At 42.9% G+C, this 20,810-nt stretch overlaps 1 protein-coding gene across 1 annotated transcript in view; it reads right to left on the minus strand.

Annotated features, from left to right (window-relative positions):
* ENOPH1 (enolase-phosphatase 1) overlaps window positions 1-20,552 on the minus strand; it is a 36,820-nt gene extending 16,268 nt beyond the window's left edge. The window contains 7 exon segments of the mRNA XM_030192138.1: window positions 4,280-4,412; window positions 6,179-6,198; window positions 6,200-6,237; window positions 6,240-6,376; window positions 12,159-12,166; window positions 15,373-15,474; window positions 20,386-20,552. Coding sequence (XP_030047998.1) covers window positions 4,280-4,412; window positions 6,179-6,198; window positions 6,200-6,237; window positions 6,240-6,376; window positions 12,159-12,166; window positions 15,373-15,474; window positions 20,386-20,472 — 525 coding nt within the window. The 5' untranslated portion in view covers window positions 20,473-20,552.
* Window positions 20,553-20,810: the final 258 nt, after the last annotated feature.

Below are 20,810 nucleotides of genomic sequence, written 5' to 3' on the forward strand. Positions count from 1 at the left end.
AAAGTGCTCTCCTAAACAGAACGTTGTTTCTTGCAATTTGGGATGTTTATATTCAATCCCTACCTTATACAGCCAGGAACTTGATTCTTAATACATTTTAATCTATTTTTCTTTTCACATGCCATGGATTATTTTATTTATTTAGTTAATTTATTTAGATTTTGCTCACATCTTTTTCAGTAGTAGCTCAAGGTGAGTTATGTTCAGGTTCACTGGGTATTTCCCTGTCCCTGGAGGGCTCACAATCTAAGTTTGTACCCGAGGCAATGGAGGGTTAAGTGACTTGCCCAAGATCACAAGGAGCAGCAGTGGGATTTGAACTGACCACCTCTGGATGTCAAGACTGGTGCACTATTCACTATGCTACTCCTCCAGTCCACTCACTTCCCTTAGTAACAGGGAAGTGTGTGTTTTTATTTTCATTTTCTCTGTTATGTATGTTATCCTTGGGAGTCTCATGATGGTGATGGGAAGGATAAGAGTACACCCTTTCATTTCTTGCTTTGGAGTGAGGTAGCTATTATTTTCTTACTATGAGATAAATATTCAAATAAAATACCATGGGTTATTTTGTCTTTTTTTTTTGGGGGGGGGGGGGGGGGGAATGGGTAAATGTATGTTCTTTTGGGATTTTATGTATAAGATATATTTGAGAATATAACTGTTGACTGTTGAATTTATATAATTGTTCAATAGAATTGTTTTGTTCTAAAAGGGGGGAAGGGGAGGATTTGAATGACTGCAATACTGAACTATATGAATTTGGGTCTGAATATTTATAACTTTTATTCATTAGGTTCAATAACATTTGTTTACCGTTAGGGCAACCTATGAAGTCCCACTGCATGCTTGCAAATGGCTCAGCTGGGAGGGCAGGTGTCTGCTCTATCCAGAAGCAGGAGTCAGTGTGATTACTCCTACCTGTTCTACGGTTTCCATTTCCTTTCAAAGGCCATCTTGGTTGAGAACACTTTCTACCCTGATTTGAATATATACATAGATTTCACCTATCATAATTTGCCAGATCATACTCCTCTACTATCTACCTCTGTGTCTGTGACCCTGCTGAGTTCCTGCTATTCTCTGGATCCTGAATTCCATGCTGTCATCTTGGTATTCTCTAGCTCCCAACTCCCTGCTGTTATCCTGTTATATGCTCCTGCCTGGCCCTCCTGTCGTAAGCTTCTTCAGCTGTATATGTGTTTATATCTACAATTTTGCTGTGTCCAGTACCGCCCCTCCCAACACCGATTTTGTATAACCAGATTCTGGTGATTGCCACCACCGGAGTGTTCAACCTAAGATGAAGGTGGCTGCTTCAGGTAGAAGTCCATATCTTCCACACTGCAGTGCTCACACCCTATAACTACATGAAAATATCTGTGCTTTAAGCTGAGAAGACTTAGCTGGAACCCATGCTGAGGGGGTCATTTTATAAAGCTCCCCCCCCCCCCCCCCCATGTGAAAAGGTGAAATTTGTTCTTACCTTTTAATTTCCTTTCCTTGCTAGACCAGTCCAGACCTATGAGTTACATCCCTTTACAATGGAGGCAGAGGCTTGACGTTTCTGACGACATCATTAGTATAACAGGTTAACATGTGGTACAGCCAGAACATTCCAGTATGCTAATGCCAAAACCACTCAACAAACACAACAAAACCATTACGAGGAAAAAAACAAGAGAACCAAACTAAATCCAGAAGAGGCCCCATCCTTTGCAAGATTGACTATAAAGATGGCAGCAATCATGTACAATGAAGGTGCACTGATTTCGTACAAAAAGTAGTCAGGTCAAGGGGAAGGGAGTAGAACAAGCAGGCTCTATCCAAACACAAGGGAGACGTATGAGTTTCCAAATCTTTATTGAGGAACAATCAAACGATTCGACGTAGCTACTGTGTTTCGGCGCTGATGCGCCTACGTCAGGAATCTTATGATGCGATAACCTGGCGTTTCCTTGTTACACAATGTAATTACAAAAAGAAATGCGCAGTTAAAAATCCCAAGAATTGTGATATGCGAGATGTCCAGCAAGGAGTTCTAATTCAAGTGGAAAAGCCTACTTGTCCTACTCCCTTCTCCTTGACAAGACTGACTATATATAGACAGGTGGCAGACCCAAGAATCTACCAATAAATTCAGTCTTCTGAAATGGGTCCTGGATTGTTACTATACTATAGTCTTATGTTCCGCTTATCTCATTCAAAATTCTAAGTGGAACAACAATAAAACAATAAAGAGAGCTACAAATGCACTAGTAATCCTTCCACAACTTATATCATTAAGCAATTAAGGTAATGATTTTGAAAAGAAATACGTTTTTAAAGCTCTTCTAAAGAAGGGATAAGAGGACAATTCTCTAATCTGTTCTGTCAGACTAGTCTAGACCTATGGGGTGTAACAGATGTTGCAAACTGATGTAACACAAAAATTGTTCCTGACTTCATAAGGGCTACATCCAGGGACAGGAGAAGCCACTGGACCCAACGTAGAACCCCTTAGGCCATGTTACCACCACAAACTGCTGCCTGTGCCCCCAATACCAAGAAGGTGAACACCTGCTTAAGCAGTAACTCAATATTATAGTTGCAGGTTTCTATAAAGGTTGTACCACCTTTATAGACTGCCGTCACCATAGCGTTAGCCTTAGAGATCTTGAAAAACCTTTCAGGTTATCCTGAGGAAGGAGATAAAACATGTTCATCAATCTTGTCCCCCTGAGAATTAGGGTCAGGGTACTGGTTAGCACAGGGGGCTGAGAACCTGGGAACTGGGTTCAGGTCTAGAAATGTCAAGTAGTAGTAGTAGTTCCCACTGTGGCTCCTTGTGATCCTGGGTAAGTCACTTAAACCTCCACAGCTCCAGGTACAAAAACTTAGATTGTGAACCCACTAGGGACAGAGAAAGTGCCTGCATACAATAAATGTAAACCACTTTGGCTGAACCACAGTAGGCAGTATATCAAACCCATGACTCTTTACCAGCACCAAGATCAATAGAGCCTCGTGGAAGGGAAAGGCTTTCAGAGGGCCCTTCAGGCCACCTCCGAGGCAGATTCTGCCACCACCGAGAGAATTGCAAGGAATGTCAATACTTCTCTTTTTGACAAAACAAGCATACCAATGGGAATTGAGTCCTTGTCAGAAGAGACCTCTCCAGATTCCAGACAGAAGCCCCCAGAGGGGTACTCCTCTTGGGAAAATCAATCCAGTTCCTAAATATCCTCATGAAGGAGGCCAGAGGAACCTGGATGAGCCAGCAGCTCCCACCACTTCTAGGGGCTATGGTCCATTTTGTCCCTGGGAGCCCCCCGGGATCCAACCCCTGAAATGGCTCTCTACCGACTGTGCGCTTGAAGCTCTGAGAGCACCCGCCTAAGAAAATCAGAAGGGCTGAAACCCTGTGCTCCAAGGCTCAGCAGAGGAACCCCCCCCCCCCCCCCCCCACCCCAGTAAACCATAACCCCACCCCTGCCAGTGAATACTCGCCTCAGATGCATGCATCTGAAAAATGCTGTCCAGGAACAAAATCGCCATCGTTCCACCAAATTTAATTCAGCCACAGCTGGAATAGAAACGGGCCCCAACCCAGCAGAATGGCCTGGGTGCTCTCCCTGCAGCTTCTCCATGTAATGTGGTGCCATCCCTACTTGCACCACAGTGCTGCAAAAGAACAGGCTGCCATGATTGTATGCTGGGACCCACATGGACAGAAGCTCTGGACAGCATCACACCCTGTGCAACTGCAGACATGCATCCACCCCCAAACAGGCAGATATCGGCTGCCCCCAGATCCAATTACAAGAGGCCTATAACCTGCCTAGCAAGGTTGGGCAAGACTGCACCAATCCCGTGATTGAACACCATCTGCTGGAAACAGAGAAAACACGGACGAGTGGTTCAGCTGCATCAGCTCACACCACCTAGTGATAATGTCACTCAGAAAGAAGTGGTTCTCTGGCTCCATCTGCTGACAGGGTGGCATAAACCCATGCATCGGGATTGGTCCAGCAGGATGAGGAAATTACCATTTTTAATCTCCTTTATCGTGCCACTCTCCCCTCCACTCCTACATCCAGCTTTCACCACATAAAGGCCCAATGACATGCTTCGTTAGGCCTTCCCTTGCAGCAGCTCATGTCACCAGAGTTAAAGTAACTTTCCTGGTGCGCACACTGCACTGCAGCTGGTCCCATTTCCTACTCCCACCAAGCTATTATCTTTCTACCTTCATCATGCAGAGAGGAAGGTAAAAAGTTTAAAACAGCATGTTACTTACATCCAATAAATTTCCCTGGACAGAGTTTCCAAATAGCAGTTTCTGAGCCTCCACACAGCCTGAAGAGTAGATATACACCTTCTTCCCTGCTTTCCTCCACTCTCTAATTGCTGGCACCACATCCCCGTACACACTGCAGTCAGTGGGAGAAGGGAACATTAAAACTCATATTAATACTGCACCATGGACCACAGTGGCTGGCTGGCTAAGCACAGTAAAAGAAGGAGCAGCACAAAGTTGGTTGACATTTATCCTAAATGAGATATGGTTATTATTGCTACAAACAGGGCTTACGCCAAGTACTGAGTCAGAGACTGAGGCTTAAGAATAAGAAACTAAGGAGTCTTGGTTGTATATTTACTTTTTGAAAGCACCAAAGCACGTTGGGTAGATCAATGAAACAAACTCCTACTTTAATGTATTTTTTAATTGTATTTTTTTTGTTTAGAAAGCAGAATGCAAATATATAACAATAATAATAACCTGACTTTACAAGGTACTGTGGAGGTCATTTTCCTTGTAACCTACTTCTTGCATAATTGTACATGCAGTGCAATCAGGCATGTACCTGTACATGGTTTTTAGGGAGTAAGATGTTCACGGAAAAAATATGGGTGTAGGCACAGGTGGAGTTGCAATTTATACATATATCCCCCCATAGTCAAAGCTATTTAACCAGCACACACATAGCCGTGACTGGTAAGTAGCGTTTTACTACCCTAATCGCGGATATTCAGCAGAGATAACTGGTTATCCCCACTAAACTATCCGCGGTTAGCAGCTAGCCACACAACATAATCGGTTAGGCATGGATATTCAGCGCAAACTGGCTATGTTTACTGGTTAAATAGGCCACATAAATAGCAGGCTATCTTTTAACCGCTAAAAAGTTAACTAGTTAGCACTGAATATCGGCTTAACTGGTTAACTTTTTAACAGTTTTTTTTTTTTATAAACCCGGATATTCAATGTCAGTCGCCGGAAATGGCCCAGCATCGAATATATGGGTTTAACACCAGCGGACAGCAAAAGCACTGCCTGCTGAATATCGGGCCCATAGTTTATATGCTAACATTTAGACCTGCTCCCAAGGAAGAGCAAATATGAGCATCCTCAATCTAAGCACTATTTAAGCACGATATACACTAGTATTTTACGAAGACATATAGCTACCTATGGGGCGCTTTTATTAAGCTGCGGCAATGCTAACGCGCGCTTACTCCAACTTAATGGCATCTTACAGTAAATTTCAGATCGGTGCATGCTAACTGCACATTAATATATTAATCTTTTGTTGGATGGGGAATGTCTGGGGGTGGAGAGTAGGTGTTCCTTCACTAATCAGTTAGCGCGCCGGCATTGCTGCTGCTAAATGGCTAGCGCAGGATTACCATGTGAACCTTTACGGCCTACAAAACAGGTGTCAATTAAGTGTTCATGTGGTAAGTGATCCTTGCAGTACAGACTTGTACCCTAACGTATATATTAACATTAGTGCATGGCCATTAATAGGAAAAAATAGAAAATCAGCCATTTTCCAGTTGCAGTAAAATGGCCTTAGAGGATTAGTGCATAAGGGTATGATAGGTCACTTTTTATCGCAGCTTATAAAAGGACTCCTATTGTCTTTATAAAATAGGCTGTAAACAGGTGCTTTTTTGCCTCCACAAATAGGCAACTTTTATAATTTTATAAATTACTCTCTATAGGCAGGCCTCGTCTTGCTGTCACTTGGATGGCTCAGTCACTGTTAAACAGTTCATCTTCCTGCCCCATCCCGCACACCTCCCCAGACCCCAACTTTTCCCACTAGAGGACAGTCATCTTGAGGAAGCGATAGGCCCGCTGCCTAATCCGGACACCTGTATCCAAAACAAAAGATCAAGCTTGGTTACTTACTCTCCCTTCACATGTCCAGTGCCTAAATGCTTCCCTCCATACGTGACCCTGCAGTTGTTCAGTGCTGTGGTCTTTCTATCCTGCGACATCTGCCAATGGACATTGCTCACCACTGCCTGGATTACAGAGTCCACAGCTGCCCCCTTCTCAGATTCTGGCGGAATAGGCACAAATCCATCAAGCTTGCATCCTCCTCGCCTTTGTATCATGAAAAAAAAACACATGGGACAAGATCTCTATCTGTATACTCTGGAACAGTGAGAAAGGGGAGATATGAGAGAAAATGCCCTCCATGGCACGGATGCACAGGAGGCGAATCTCGTCCAACTGAAGGGAACAGACTCGGGAGTAATCTAAAGAAATATTTCTTTACAGAAAGGAAGGTGGATGTTGTGAATGGCCCCCTAGCAAAGGGTAATGGAGAGGAAAGGGGAAAGGGAAATGGGACTTGATCTACGCCTTTCTGAGTGTTTTTGCAACTACATTCAAAGCTGTTCACATATATTCAGGTACTTATTTTGTACCAGGGGAAATGGAGGGTTAAGTGACTTGCCCAGAGTCACAAGGGAGCTGCAGTGGAACTTGAACTCAGTTCCCCAGGATCAAAGTCCACTGAACTAACCACCAAGCTACTCCTCCACTTGTATGTGATTCAAGAAAGCACGAGACCAGCACTGAGAGCAGATGAAGAATTGTATAGCCTAGTAGATGGAATGGGTGGGCAGACTGGAGAGGGTCTTTATCAGCTGTGTTTAGAATAAGACACAAATGGCAATGCATCTTGGGAGAAGGACTAATTGTCTCATCTTGCCCACAGATCTTCTTATTTAATTTGGCATTTATAATCTGCTTAACTAGCAAGTTCAAGGCAGAGAGCAATCACACATTGTAGCAGAGTGCTTTCTCTTGTCCCTAGAGGGCTCAGTGTCTTGTTTTTTGTACCTGAGGCAATGGAGGGTTAAGTGACTCACTCAAGGTCTCAAGGAGCTGCAGTGGGAATTGAACCCAGGACGCTGAGATCACATTCCCTCAGCACCAACACTACAACTTGCCCCAGTGAAAGGGCAATACTAACCATGGTCCACCCCTTCTTTCTCTTTGAGGCACCAGGAAGAGCTGGTGCAGCCCTGAACTGGAGAAGTAACCTAGTGGTTAGTGCAGTGGCCTGAGAACCAAGGAAACTGGGTTCAGTTCCCACTGCAGCTCCATGTAACCCTGGGCAAGTCGCTTAACCCTCTACTGTCCCAGGTACATAATAAGTACCTGTATATAACGTGCAAACAATTTTAATTGTAGCCACAGAAAAGCGGTATATCAAGTCCCATCCCCTTTCCTTTCCTTGCTCATTAACAACTGTGTTTAATTAGTCTCCTTCCTTTCGGGCTTATTTATTCATTTATTTTCAAAAAGATTGGTGAGGTTCTTGATGGGGGTTTATGTATTACTCACAAGCATAATCATGGGACAGAGAATGCACAGAATCATAAGGAGATTGTCTGTCGTCATCCCTTTATACTGTGCTATGCCACCTCCTGTCCCCATCCCTCATACTCCTGGACACGGGCTACAGAGCTCACGGCTGCCAAATCCAGAAAACATTTTACTGACAAGTTTGGAAAGTTTTTTTTGTTTTGTTTTCTAATGACAAGCCAACTGTTTGGCTGCCTGTCATTACTGTGTAAGGGTTAGGAAGAAAGCATAATGGGGAGAGAAAGGGGATGGGATTTGATATACTGCCTTTCTGTGGCTACAATCAAAGCGGTTTACATATTATAGACAGGGACTTATTTTGTACCTGGGGCAATGGAGGGTTGAGTGGCTTACCCAGGGTCACAAGGATACAGTGGGACTAGTTTCCTTGGTTCTCAGGCCACTGCACTAAACATTAGATTACTCCTCCACTCCACCAGGGATCAGCTGACTGGTACCATTTCTCTCTCCCTGCCAGCATTGGCACTCTTGGCAATCTTTAGCTCTCCCTCACATAAGAATATAAGGCAGACACAAGAAACCAGGAGGTTCTGCTCAAGATATGTTCAGGAGGTTTATGTATTAGCATTTGAAAGTTCCTCCCAGTCCTTACCACCTGTTGTCTGCACATATTATTTGCCTCCTTTAAGAAAAAGGCTGGAGAAGATGGACAAGGTCTTCTTTTCACCAATTTCCCAGGACAGTCTGGACTTAACTGCCTTCCTGGAGTCGTCCAGGGAAAAGTTGGTCACGTCGACACATTTCTGGTGATACTTGCACTGGATCCGGAGAGAGACTGGCTCTTGCAGCTATTTTAGATATAAAAATTCCCCTTTTTGTCACTGAATGTCAGAATTAGGGACGTAGCCAGACTTCGATGGGAATGTGGGGCAGAGCCCAAAGTGGGAGGGGCACATTTTGGCCCATCTCCCCGCCGCCATCCCCGCCACTTCCGCCCCCCCCCCCAGCTACCACTCTTCCCCCCCCCCCCCCCCCCCCGCCACCACTACAAAGATACCTTGGCTGGCAGGGGTCCCCAACACCTGCCAGCTAAAGCATTTCCCGTGCTGGTCTCACATTGCCTGGCACCCTCTTCTGTTTTCAGTCGCTATGCATGCTCATTTTAATGAAACTGAAAACAGGACAGGGCGCCAGGCAATGCAAGACCAGTGCGGCACATGTGCTTTAGCTTGCGGGGTTCGGGACCCCCACCACCCAAACCAGGGGCCCCAGAGCCAATTTGGGGAGGCCCAGACCCCTATGGCCTCCCATAGCTATGCAAATGATCAGAATGTTTCCTGATGTACCCAAAAGAGATATAAGCAATTTTTATTGCTGCGTCCCAGAGTATTGGATACAGAGGCTTTCTTTATATTTAAATTTCCTTTTAAGTACTTGATAAAATATCAGACTAACACCTAAATATTCTTTGAAACATCTCAACTTATGTTATACTCTTGAGTAACAAAACTGTCCAAGCAGGAGGCATGTCCCAGGTTCAGGAACGAGACAGAATAAGATTTATTTATTGCTTACATTTCTATCCCACATTTTCCCTATTTGCAGGTTCAATGTGGCTTACATAGTACAGTGACGGCATTCGCCTAGACCGGTAGAAAAACACAAGGTGATAAAGTGGTTGAATAATGGTACATGTGGTACATGGTACAATGGGATCGAGGGAAGGAAATACATAAGTATTGCCATACTGGGAAAGACCAAAGGTCCATCAAGCCCAGCATCCTGTTTCCAACAGTGGCCAATCCAGGTCACAATATATATATATATATATATATATATATATACCATGTGCATACATACATGGTAAAGAAAAGAATACATTATGGTATTGCATGAAGGTTCCTGAGTAATAAATTGGATTGTAACATACATTAGGTCATCGACTATAGAGATCATATTCGACGTAAAGATTAAGTATTAATGGTTGTTCATAATCGCAAATAAGTTAATCAATCAAGTGATGGGATTTCGGTTTTGTCTAGAACGTGTTAAGTCTTATTATCTAGTGTTTAAGATGGATGTTTGTGGTATGCCTTTTTGAACAGATCAGTTTTCAGTAGTCTTCGGAAGATATTTGGGTCTTGCGTTGTGTTTATATGGCTTTTGGTCATGGTTCCCAAAGCTGCGTGCAAATGTATGAGAAAACTGGTCGCGTATGTGGATTTATATTTTATCCCTTTCAGTTAGGGTAGTGTAATTGAGGAATGTGCGTGCTGATCTTTTTGCGTTCCTGGTAGGCAGGTCTATGAGATCCGACATACAGGTCGGGGCTTCCCGTGAACGATTTTGTAAACCAGGGTACAGACTTTGAACGCAATTCATTCTTTAATGGGAGCCATGTAGTTTTTCTTAGGGGTTTGGCACTTTCATATTTTGTTTTCCCAAATATGAGTCTGGCTGCTGTGTTTTGAGCAGTTTGAAGCTTCTTAATGATTTGTTCTTTGCATCCGGCATAAATGGCTTGCAATAATCTAGGTGGCTTAGCACCATTGATTGTACTAAACTGCAGAAAATTTCCCTTGGGAAAAGGTTTGATTCTTTTAAGTTTCCACATTGAGTAGAACATTTTCTTTACTGTATTTTTCGCATGGTCCTCAAGTGTGAGATTCGGTCAATTGTGACTCCCAAGATTTTCAGGCTGTCTGAGATCGGAAGGGTGTAGTCTGGGGTGTTTATGGTATTGGGTTTATTTGTATTGTATTGTGAGGACAGGATGAGACATTGTCTTTTTTCTGCGTTTAGCTTTAGTTGGAATGTGTCCGCCCATTAGTTCATTATTTGGAGGCTGTGTGTGATTTCGGTTATATCTTGTTTGAACGGGATGTATATCGTGACATCATCTGCAGAGATGTACGGATTGAGTCCTTGGTTGGATAACGATTTGGCTAAAGGTATCATCATTAAGTTAAAAAGGATAGTGAAAGCGGTGATCCTTGTGGTACTCCGCATTCAGGTTTCCATGGTGTTGATGTTTGAGTTTGAAATCACTTGATAAGTTCTTGCTGTTAAGAAGCCTTTAAACCATCTCAGTACGTTTCCTCCAATTCCAAAGTTGTCTAGGATGTTCGAGAGTATTTGGTGGCTGACCATTTCGAACGCACTGGACATATCAAATTGTAGGAGCAGCACATTGTTTCCAGTTGCAATTAGTTGCTTAAATTTGGTTATGAGAGTGGTTAATACTGTTTCAGTGCTATGGTTGGATCGGAATCCCGACTGTGATTCATGTAGTATTGTGAATTTGTTAAAGTAGTTGGTAAGTTTTGGTTACCATACTTACTTCCATTAGTTTTACTATTAGGGGGATGGATGCTACTGGTCGATAGTTGGTTGTGTCATTTAATTTTTTCTTTAAGTCTTTGGGTATGGGTGTAAGTAGTATATTTCTTTTTTCCTTGGGGAAAAGTCCGTATTGTAGCATATAGTTCAGGTGTGACGTAAGGTCTTTTATGAAGCGTGTAGGGGCGGACCTTATTAGGCTATTGGGGCAAATATCCAGTTTGGAGTGGGTTTTGGAGAATTTGTTGAGTGCTTGAATGAAGGTTTCTTCGGTTAGCAGCTTGAAGTTAGTCCAGGTTCGGTCTGCTGGGTATTCACCGGGAGTTGGGTCCAGGCAGTCCATAAATTTTTCATGGTCAGTGGTAATGTGGATCGAAGTTTTGTAATTTTCTCATTGAAGTATTTGGCAAGTTGGTCTGCCGATGGGGTGTCTGTGCTAGATGTGGTAACCGGTGTGGTGTCTATTAGTTTATTCACGAGTTGGTATAATTATGTGTATCTTTGTAGTCTGGTCCTATTTTGGTTTTATAGTATGCTCTTTTAGTTTGTCTTATTGAGTATTTGTATTTTCTTTGCAGTTGTTTCCAAGCATGAAGTGTCTGATCATCTTTCAGTTTTTCCATGCTCGCTCGTGTCTTCTAACCTGTGTTTTTAGTCATTTCAATTCTGCGTTGAACCAAGGTTTGAGTTTTGTCTTCTTGTAGTCCTTTTTGTAGTGGTGCAATTTTGTCTAGTGTACTCCTACATCTGTCGCCCCAGTTCAGCAGGTAGTGTTTGGAATCTGTTTGTGCTGTCCATTCGTTAATGTAGAACTGTTGCCAGAATGTTGCAGGGTCGATTTGGCCTCTCGTAATGTAGGTTGTGGGTTCTTGCTTGGGGTGTGTACCTTTTTCCCCGCCATTGTAGTGTGAAGTTTAGTTTGTAATGGTCTGACCATGGTATCTCTGTCCATTTTGTATTTGTTAATAAGGTTCAGGTCTGAGGATAATTTGTGTGTGAAGAGATCAATAGTGTGTCCTTTGGCATGGGTGGCTTGTATGCTAGGCCAGCTAAGGTCCCATAGTTGGAGGAAATCTTTGCATTCATGTGTGTTGGTTGCGTTAGGGTCTTCTAGGTGTATATTTATATCCCCTTATGAGTAGGTTTGAGTTAGATACACAGGTATTCGATATGAAATCCATAAAGTGTGGTTGACATTCTTGCCAATTACCTGGTGGTCTGTAAAACAAGACAAGGGTTAAGTTCTCAAGTGCAGTATGGTTAATTCTAACTGAAGCTATTTCAAGTTTAGGTGTAATAGACTCGGCAGTTGTTGTTACAGTAAAGTGAGATCTGCAGATTATTGCTAGGCCTCCTCCTCTTTTTTCTTTCCTTACCCAGTGGGTAATTTTGTAGCCTGGGGGGCACAGTTCTAAGATTATGGGGTCCTTGACGTCATGAATCCAGGTTTCGCTGATAATTAGTAGGTCGAGATTGTCTGCTGTCATCCAATTGTTTTTTGACTACAGATCTGGCATTTATGTATCCCACTTGAATTTTATGGTATGGGTCCTGTTTGATGATGTGTGGATTTTTATTAGTTGTCGTTCCTTTATTTTAGTAGGTTCTTTATTTCCCTTCTGTTGTGGTTGTCCATGTGTTGATGTTTTATTGTTGTTTGAGTTCTTGTCGGTTTGATAGGGTGTTTTGTGTCCAATCAGTCTTTGGTGGTGTGTAGTATGGGTATCATGTTTCCCCTGTCTGTCTGGCTCATCTGTGGGGCTCCAGCGAGGCGTTAGGGTCGTGCGCCAGGCGCAAAGCTCTATTCAATCAGCCTAGTGATATGCCGCGTGAAGGTTCCGAGCGTCGGCCCAGTATAGTTTTCCCGGTGCTTGAAGTACACGCTACCGACTTCGCTCTGTTCCAGCGTCTCTCCTGTCGCTCTCGGGGCTCCAATGGAGCTCGGGGGTCAGACGGAGCGCAGATGGATGTGACTATTTCTGGAGTGTTCTGGTCAGATATTCTCCATTGAGAATACTGACCATTTAACCCTACTCTCTGTTTTCTTTTAACCAGTTTTTAATCCACAATAGAACACCTCCTATCCCATGATCTCCAATTTCCTCTGGAATCTTTCATGAGGTGCTTTGTCAAACACCTTTTGAAAATCCAGATACACAATATCAACCGGCTCCCCTTTATCCACGTTTGTTCACCCCTTCAAAGAAATGTAGTAGATTGGTGATGCAAGATTTCCCTTCACTAAATCCATGTTGACTTTATCTCATTAATCCATGCTTTTGAATATGCTCTGTATTTTGTTGTTCTTAATAATAGTCTCTACCATTTTGCATGGCACCGACGTCAGACTCACCGGTCTATAATGTCCCGGATCTCCTCTGGAACCTTTTTTAAAAATCAGTGTTACATTGGCCACCCTCCAATCTTCCAGTACCACTCAATTTTAAGGATAAATTACATATTTCTAACAATAGCTCCGCAAGCTCATTTTTCAGTTCTATCAGTACTCTGGGATGAATACCGTCTGGTCCAGGAGATCTGCTACTCTTCAGGTTTGTAGAACTGGCCCCATTACATCCTCCAGGTTATATATTGTCCATTACGAGCTTTGGTTTTACTATATCGGACTGGCTGATCCCTCATTAAGAAGTAAATAGTTTTGTGGTCCCCTTAGATACATAAAATTATAAAACAACAAATCCTATTACATCTCATTGCTTAAACTGTTTTGGTCTCTTGGATCTCTCCTAAATTATGGACTAGTGATAGGTTGAAATATTAATGATTGTTTGAATCAGAATTATGCTTTTTATTTTTCTACTTTTCAACTGATTTCTGTAATTTGTTTAAAAATTGAATTAAAAAAAAAAAAGAAACCCACACCCCTAATTCTATAAAACCAAAAATGATGCACCCATTTTATTTATTGGGATTTATTAACCACCAAGGTGTTGTACAGCAGGTACAATTTAACATAAAACTTACAATTTTGTTAACAGCATAACATAGTAAAATAACCAAGAATAACTTAAATAGAATAAAATGAGGTAAACTTGAAAACAGTAAATTGTGGAGGAGTGGCCTAGTGGTTAGGGTGGTGGACTTTGGTCCTGGGGAACTGATGAACTTGAGTTCGATTCCCACTTCAGGCACAGGCAGCTCCTTGTGACTCTGGGCAAGTCACTTAAACCCTCCATTGCCCCAGGTACAAATAAGTACCTGTATACAATATGTAAGCCGCATTGAGCCTGCCATGAGTGGGAAAGCGCAGGGTACAAATGTAACAACAAAAAAAAATAATAGAACTACCGTCAAACAGTGTCAAAAATATACACATTTAACAGCACTTGGAATTCAAATACCAGAGATATAACACAATGTTAGCAAAATACTAATGATACCACCTAATAAGCATGCATTAAAACATTCAACTAACATAGATATGATGCTAAAGATTTTCTACAATACGGTTTACCATATAGCTGAGGGACCAAGAGCAGAAATATGATGGGAACAAGATGCGTGGTACAGAGTATATGGGAAAAATTTGATGGTTAGCTAAACTCAAGGCATGTTCTTTGTACAGTTAAGAAAGAGATAAGGAACTAACTGATCTAAGTTACAGTATGTGTAGCAAGTTAGGTGCAATTCCCAGGCGTAAGTGCTATTATATAACTGTGCCTAACTTTAAGTGCAGTTTATGAAAAGCGTGTCACAATTGTGGCCATGTTTCATGCACTCATTCATTTCGCCACCTGGTGGTCAGACCTGGTGGCTGTAATGGACTGTCTGGTTGCTGGTTCCCATGTTCCAGAAGTCATGCCGGTCCGGATCTTCCAGCCTTCCAGACTGTCTTGGGATTTTTGGAACTTAGCAGCACCCTTACCTGGTGACTCCCTTGTCGGTTACCTTTATGAACCACCTGGAAACTTTCTACTTTGCCTTGGCAACAGAGGTCATCTGATGAGCCTCTCATCGGTGAGAGTTGTTGCAGTGCTACCTGTTCTCCTTATCCTGTGGTGGACCTGCCCTGCTTGTTTCCCGGGGTTTATTTCTCCTGCTTGCTGCCTGCCCAAGACTCGGCGTGTTTCCTGGTTTATTTCTACTGCTTGCTGCCTGCCCAAGACTCTGTTTGGTTTCCTGGAAGCTTCGACTGTGCCCTGCCCTGCCTGTTCCAGCTTGCTCTACTTCAGCTGCAGCTTCAGTCTGGCTGCTCCAGTCCTGGTTGTATCTGACTGTCTGTGTTCTGCCTTGTCTCTTGTTTTGGGTGATTCTCCTGCCACTGCCGCTCCTCGGCAGTGGCCAAAGGGCTCACTTCTCCTCACTAGTGTGACAAAGCGCTTTTGGTACTGAGATTTTTGTAGAATCCAGCCCCAAATATCCATGTGAGCATCTGCACATCATTGTACTTTGCATGACCCTACCTGTTTTCTCAGCTGACAGATGTCTTCCCGGCACTCTGCTTCATCCCAGTGAGCCAGCAGATAGTCTTCAACGTTTTCCTTAATGTAGGGAAATAACACATCCTAGTAAAGAATGAGTGGGGAAAAAACGATTAATAACAAAAACAACCTGGATGCTATAAACCCATTCCCCTGCTACCAAAGAGCATTCCAATACACCCCAATTCTGGAACCTCCCATAAATTACAACCCTGTGGTGAACTCAATATATTATCACTGTGGTTCTCAATCTGTGTGGCCGTGACCCCATGATAGCGGCCAAATAAAACTGCGTGACCCCTTGAAAGTGCAGAATAATAATGCACCTATGGACAGCCCACCCAGATTGTGACCCCAATTACGGGTTGCGAGACCTCATTGGGGTCCCAGACCACATTTTTGGAAGCTCTGCCTCATTATTTAATACTGCATATTGGATGGTGATGCACGTAGTGAGGCAGTGCTTCTCTAAACTCAAACTTGCAGGCAACAAGACCTTTCATACAAATTAGAGATATCTAACACGTTTAACTTATAGTGACACACTTCTGAATTTGCACCATTGTGTATAGACTGAGGAGGGTCTGCGTCAACAAATTTATGTATCCGTTAGAGATGGACTGTTTATAGACTGAAGACAAAGATGGTATGAAATGTCCTTGGCCAGCCCTTGTAGCTTGTTTTCTCTTCAAATGTATTTATTTATTTAAAACTTTATATACCCTGTCTTTTGGAAATGCCAATCAAGGTGGTGTACATAAATTAAACATCTTAAACAATCAGAAGGAAATAAAAAATGTTTCAAACCCATTCTAAATAACAATAAGGACACATCCCCTTTTAACTCTTCAGCGAGTTTGTTGCATCAAATTGGCATAAGCATTTTGAAAGCCTTCCTCCTCCAAGTCTCCTTTTTCATCACATCTTTGCAGATGTATCATTTGACTCTTCCGTGAAGATCTTAACACATGATTACAAATATGCTGTTGTACACATTCAGATAAAACTTTGGGTGTTTGGTTTTTAATCACTTTAAAGGTTAGAACCAACAATTTAAACATACAGTGCCCCCTAACTGACAACCAATGGAGCTCTTTTAAAGGAACCACACTGTCCCTCTTGTTATTTCCTATCAAATACCTCAAGGCCGATTCTCAGAACTCCGGAGCTGTGGGGAACAGCGCAGAAAAAAAACCCTTCCCAATGCTCAACATTAATAGCATGCAAATTATATGCACGCTGTTAGCGTTGAGCGCTGGGAGGTTGAAGAGGAGGGATATGCCTGGAGCATGAGCACAAGAGCTATGCAGTAGGCACAGATCATGTGCACATGCTCGGTCAAAAAAAAACAGGTGATCCCATCTGCCCGGCACAAACTGCTGCATGTACTGGTCCCAGGCTTCATTTCCCAGTCCACTCCTAAATCTTCAGTGTCGGCACAGATCTTATGAGCACTATCTGGGGGCAGATCTGGCATATGCTCTGCCCCCAGGGGGAGGTACCTGGTACTACTGCTGAGAAATAGCAAAACTGTCATTTTGGACACAAGGAGAGAACTCGGGGCCAAGAGCTGCACCAGCAAACCCAGGGGCCCATGAGAAATCCCTCTTCAGACACCCTAACGGTTTTTGGTGGTAAGGACGGCTTTGTTTTGTGCAATTTAGGCAACGACCTACTTACCACTGGTTCAACTATATGGAGTGGAGGACTGTCCTAGTGGTTAGAGCTCAAATCTCACTGCTGCTCCTTGTGATCTTGGGCAAGTCACTTAACCCTCCACTGCCTCAGGTACAAAATTAGATTGTGAGCCCTCCAGGGACAGAGAAATACCCAGTGTACCTGAAAGTAACTCACACTGAGCTACTATTGAAAAAGGTGTGAGCAAAATCCAAATAAATAAAATATTTGGATAGCGTTTGCTGCCCACGCTAGAGCCCCTCTGAACATACTGTGCACCCTGTCAGTGCTAGTCCAACATTGGCATTAGGTTCTGAGAATCAGCCCCTACCATATTCTGAGCCATCTGTAACCTTTTAAGATCAGGCAAGCCTACATATGCTGTTAAAATAATTCACTGAACTTCTAATCATAGCCTGCAAGACAAACCTAAACACAGGGGCTTTAGAAAAAAAGGGCATTTTTTGTTTTCAACAGAGCTAACTTAGCAAAAACCTGATCTACTACCCGAGAGATCTGCTGTTTACCAATCCTAAAACTTACATAGTAACATAGTAGATGACGGCAAAAAAAGACCTGCACGGTCCATCCAGTCTGCCCAACAAGATTTTATTTATTTACGGTTCATTGTATCCCAAACTATGTGCTACTTTTTGTGTTTACCTTACCTTGATTTGTATCTGTCATTTTCAAGGCACAGACCGTATAAGTCTGCCCAGCACAATCCCCGCCTCCTAACCAGCCCCCCCTCCCACCACAGGCTCTGCCACCCAATCTCGGCTAAGCTTCTGAGGATCCATTCCCTCGGAACAGGATTCCTTTATGTTTGAATTCCGTTACCGTTTTCCTCTCCACCACTTCCCGTGGGAGAGCATTCCAAGCATCCACCACTCTCTCTGTGAAAAAATACCTCCTGACATTTTTCTTGAGTCTGCCCCCCTTCAATCTCATATACTTTTAGGGGAAAAATAAGCAGTATGTCTGACCTCCCAGCCCTCACCTGTAAACTTAGATCCTGTCAATCTACATCTTCAAAACATAACAAGGCAGATTCTAAACCATTCCAAACCAACCCACTGTGGAAAACCAAGCACCCACTGTTTTCATACCCACAGTAAGCATTTATCCAAAGTTAGTAAAAACTGAATATCATCTGCATTCAACTAAAAGCCACACTGTCTTGCCAGTTTTCCTAAAGGGGATATATAAATATTATAAAGCAAAGGCAAAAAGGAGGGAGACCCCTGTGGGACACCCCATTTCAATGATTTCACATAAGTATTGCCACACTGGGACAGACCAAAGGTCCATCAAGCCCAGCATCCTGTTTCAAACAGTGGCCAATCCAGGTCACAAGTACCTGGCAAGATCCCCAAAAAAGTACAAAACATTTTATGCTGCTTATCCCAGAAATAAGCAGTGGATTTTCCCCAGGTCATTTTAATAATGGTCTATGGACTTTTCCTTTAGGAAGCCTGTCCAGACCTTTTTTAAAGCCCACTAAGCTAACTGCCTTTACCATATACTCTGGCAACAAATTTCAGAGTTTAATTACACATTGAGTGAAGAAAAGTTTTCTCCAATTCGTATTACATTTACTACTTTGTAGCTTCATCGCATGCCCCCTAGTCCTAGTATTTTTGGAGAGATCATTTACTTCTATACCACACTTTATATCTTCCATCTTGTATAAAACATGTAATCCACTGTAACACCAAACCTATGATCCTTAAATCAACATACATTTCTAAGAAAATATTAGTGACTACCACATCAAAAGAGGCACTTAGATTAATAGAGATCAACAATACCTTTTTACTCTTATCCCTCCAATGAAAGACCTCATTCGGCAAGGACTCTATACTAAAACCCCTTCTAAATCCTGCCAAACAAGGATCCACTAAATTATTAGTATCCAAATATGTACAAAGTTGAAAACACCACTTCTTTTCAATTATTTTGGTTAAAGAGGGCAAGTTTGAGACAGGTCAAAATTCTCACTATGACCTAAATCTAGATCTTCATTTTTTTTAAAAACTGGACTCACTACAGCTTCCCATGAATGTTAAGGAAGTCTCCATTATATCCTGCATAAGCCAGGGTAAGTTCCATGGAATGATTAGTGTATTGGAGATGTGTCTCACTCTAATAGTACTCTTCATTAATAATTGACTCTACTGTTTATTATGCTGTTTCTCCCTCCCTTTTTTTGCACTTGTTCAGAAGTATCTCCTTTGTATTTCCTCTGATAATCATTCTGACGAACAGAGTTTTCTTGAACACACTTCTGTTATTTCTATATGGTTATTTTATAGTTTTTAATTGAATATTACAGAAAATAATTTTGATTGGCATGTTAGTGCACTTCAATACGATAAAACAAGGATGAACAAGTTGTAGGCATGCTTTTTTATTGGATTAACAATATATGATGATCACTGCACCTTTGCCCTAGTTTGACACTTTATGGCACTGACAACAAACTGAGGGGGTCTTTTACTAAAGCTTAGCTCGAGTTATCAGCAGCAGGGCCTATAGGAATAAAATGTGCCCTGCTGCAGATAACTCGAGCTAAACTTTAGTAAAAGACCCCCTGAAAAACTCTTCCCAGTTAACCCGAGTGGTGAGTGCCAATCTGCAGGTAGGGATCCCAAATGGGGCTAGAAGATTAATAATAGATGGGGGGTCACAGAAACGAGGCAGCTTCCACGCCCTATGGGCCCCCACTATGATCTATGCTCAGTAGAGCGCCGGTGAATCGTTAAAAGTTCATAGGCCACGTCCCTCCCTTCTGTTGAGGCTTCCTAGACTGCAAACCCTTGCAAAAGACACTGAAACAGAGGATCCTCCTAAGTGCTGCTACTGTTGCTTTCGTGATTTGGAAAGGCTAAAGAAGAATGGGGGTGTGCTATTCGTTTTCATAATCATCTTGGGGTCGCACTATATAAAAGTTTGAGAAGGACTAAATTAACGTTCTGATCTCCTAACGGACCCCACTGTTTACAAAGCCACAATAGCGGTTACCGGTGCAGTAATGCCGACACAGCCCATTCAAACGACACTGCCCATTCCCTTTGAATGGGCTGTGTCGGCATTGCCGTGCGGTTTTGTAAGCAGAGGGGTAAGAACAGCCCCCTGAGAAGCTGTCAGCCTAACTCCCCATGGTGGCACTACATAACGACCATGTTTACCCTGGCAGACAGGTTTACTGGCACATTAGGTTGTTTGTCTTTGTTGAGAAACTTGCAGTGTTGCAGGAATTTACCACTCCACTCAGGCATGCATGCAACTCCAGGTCCGAGGATCGCTCTCCCTCACCTTCACAAAGGTAATAGCCGTGGTGGTACCCTCGATATCTAGCAGGATGACCGTAACTTCGGAAGGAACAGCGCATACCCCCATCATTACCGACACTGCTACTACCTTTACCGCGACGCCCCCGGCCCCAAGCAAGAGCTCAGCTCCACGTTAGTTCTCTCGGGAAAAGGAAGAGGGAGGAGGAGTCGCAAATGTCCTATTCTGATTGGCTGACGGCAGAGGCTTTCTGTCGTCACAAAGGGGAGGTGTTATATGGTGTAAGAAAGTCCTTGGTACGGTAGAACTGAAGAGGTTAGATTGTCTCAGAGGTTGAAGAAAATAGGAACGGAATGACGTCACAATGTTGAAGCCAATTAGGTTTGTCCCTCTTTCCCTTTCTCCGCCCGTGCAGCCGTCATTGTACTCAAAAGAAAGCAAGCAAACCT

The sequence above is a fragment of the Microcaecilia unicolor genome, chromosome 2 (genome assembly GCF_901765095.1).
Source record: "Microcaecilia unicolor chromosome 2, aMicUni1.1, whole genome shotgun sequence".
Lineage (NCBI taxonomy): Eukaryota > Metazoa > Chordata > Amphibia > Gymnophiona > Siphonopidae > Microcaecilia > Microcaecilia unicolor.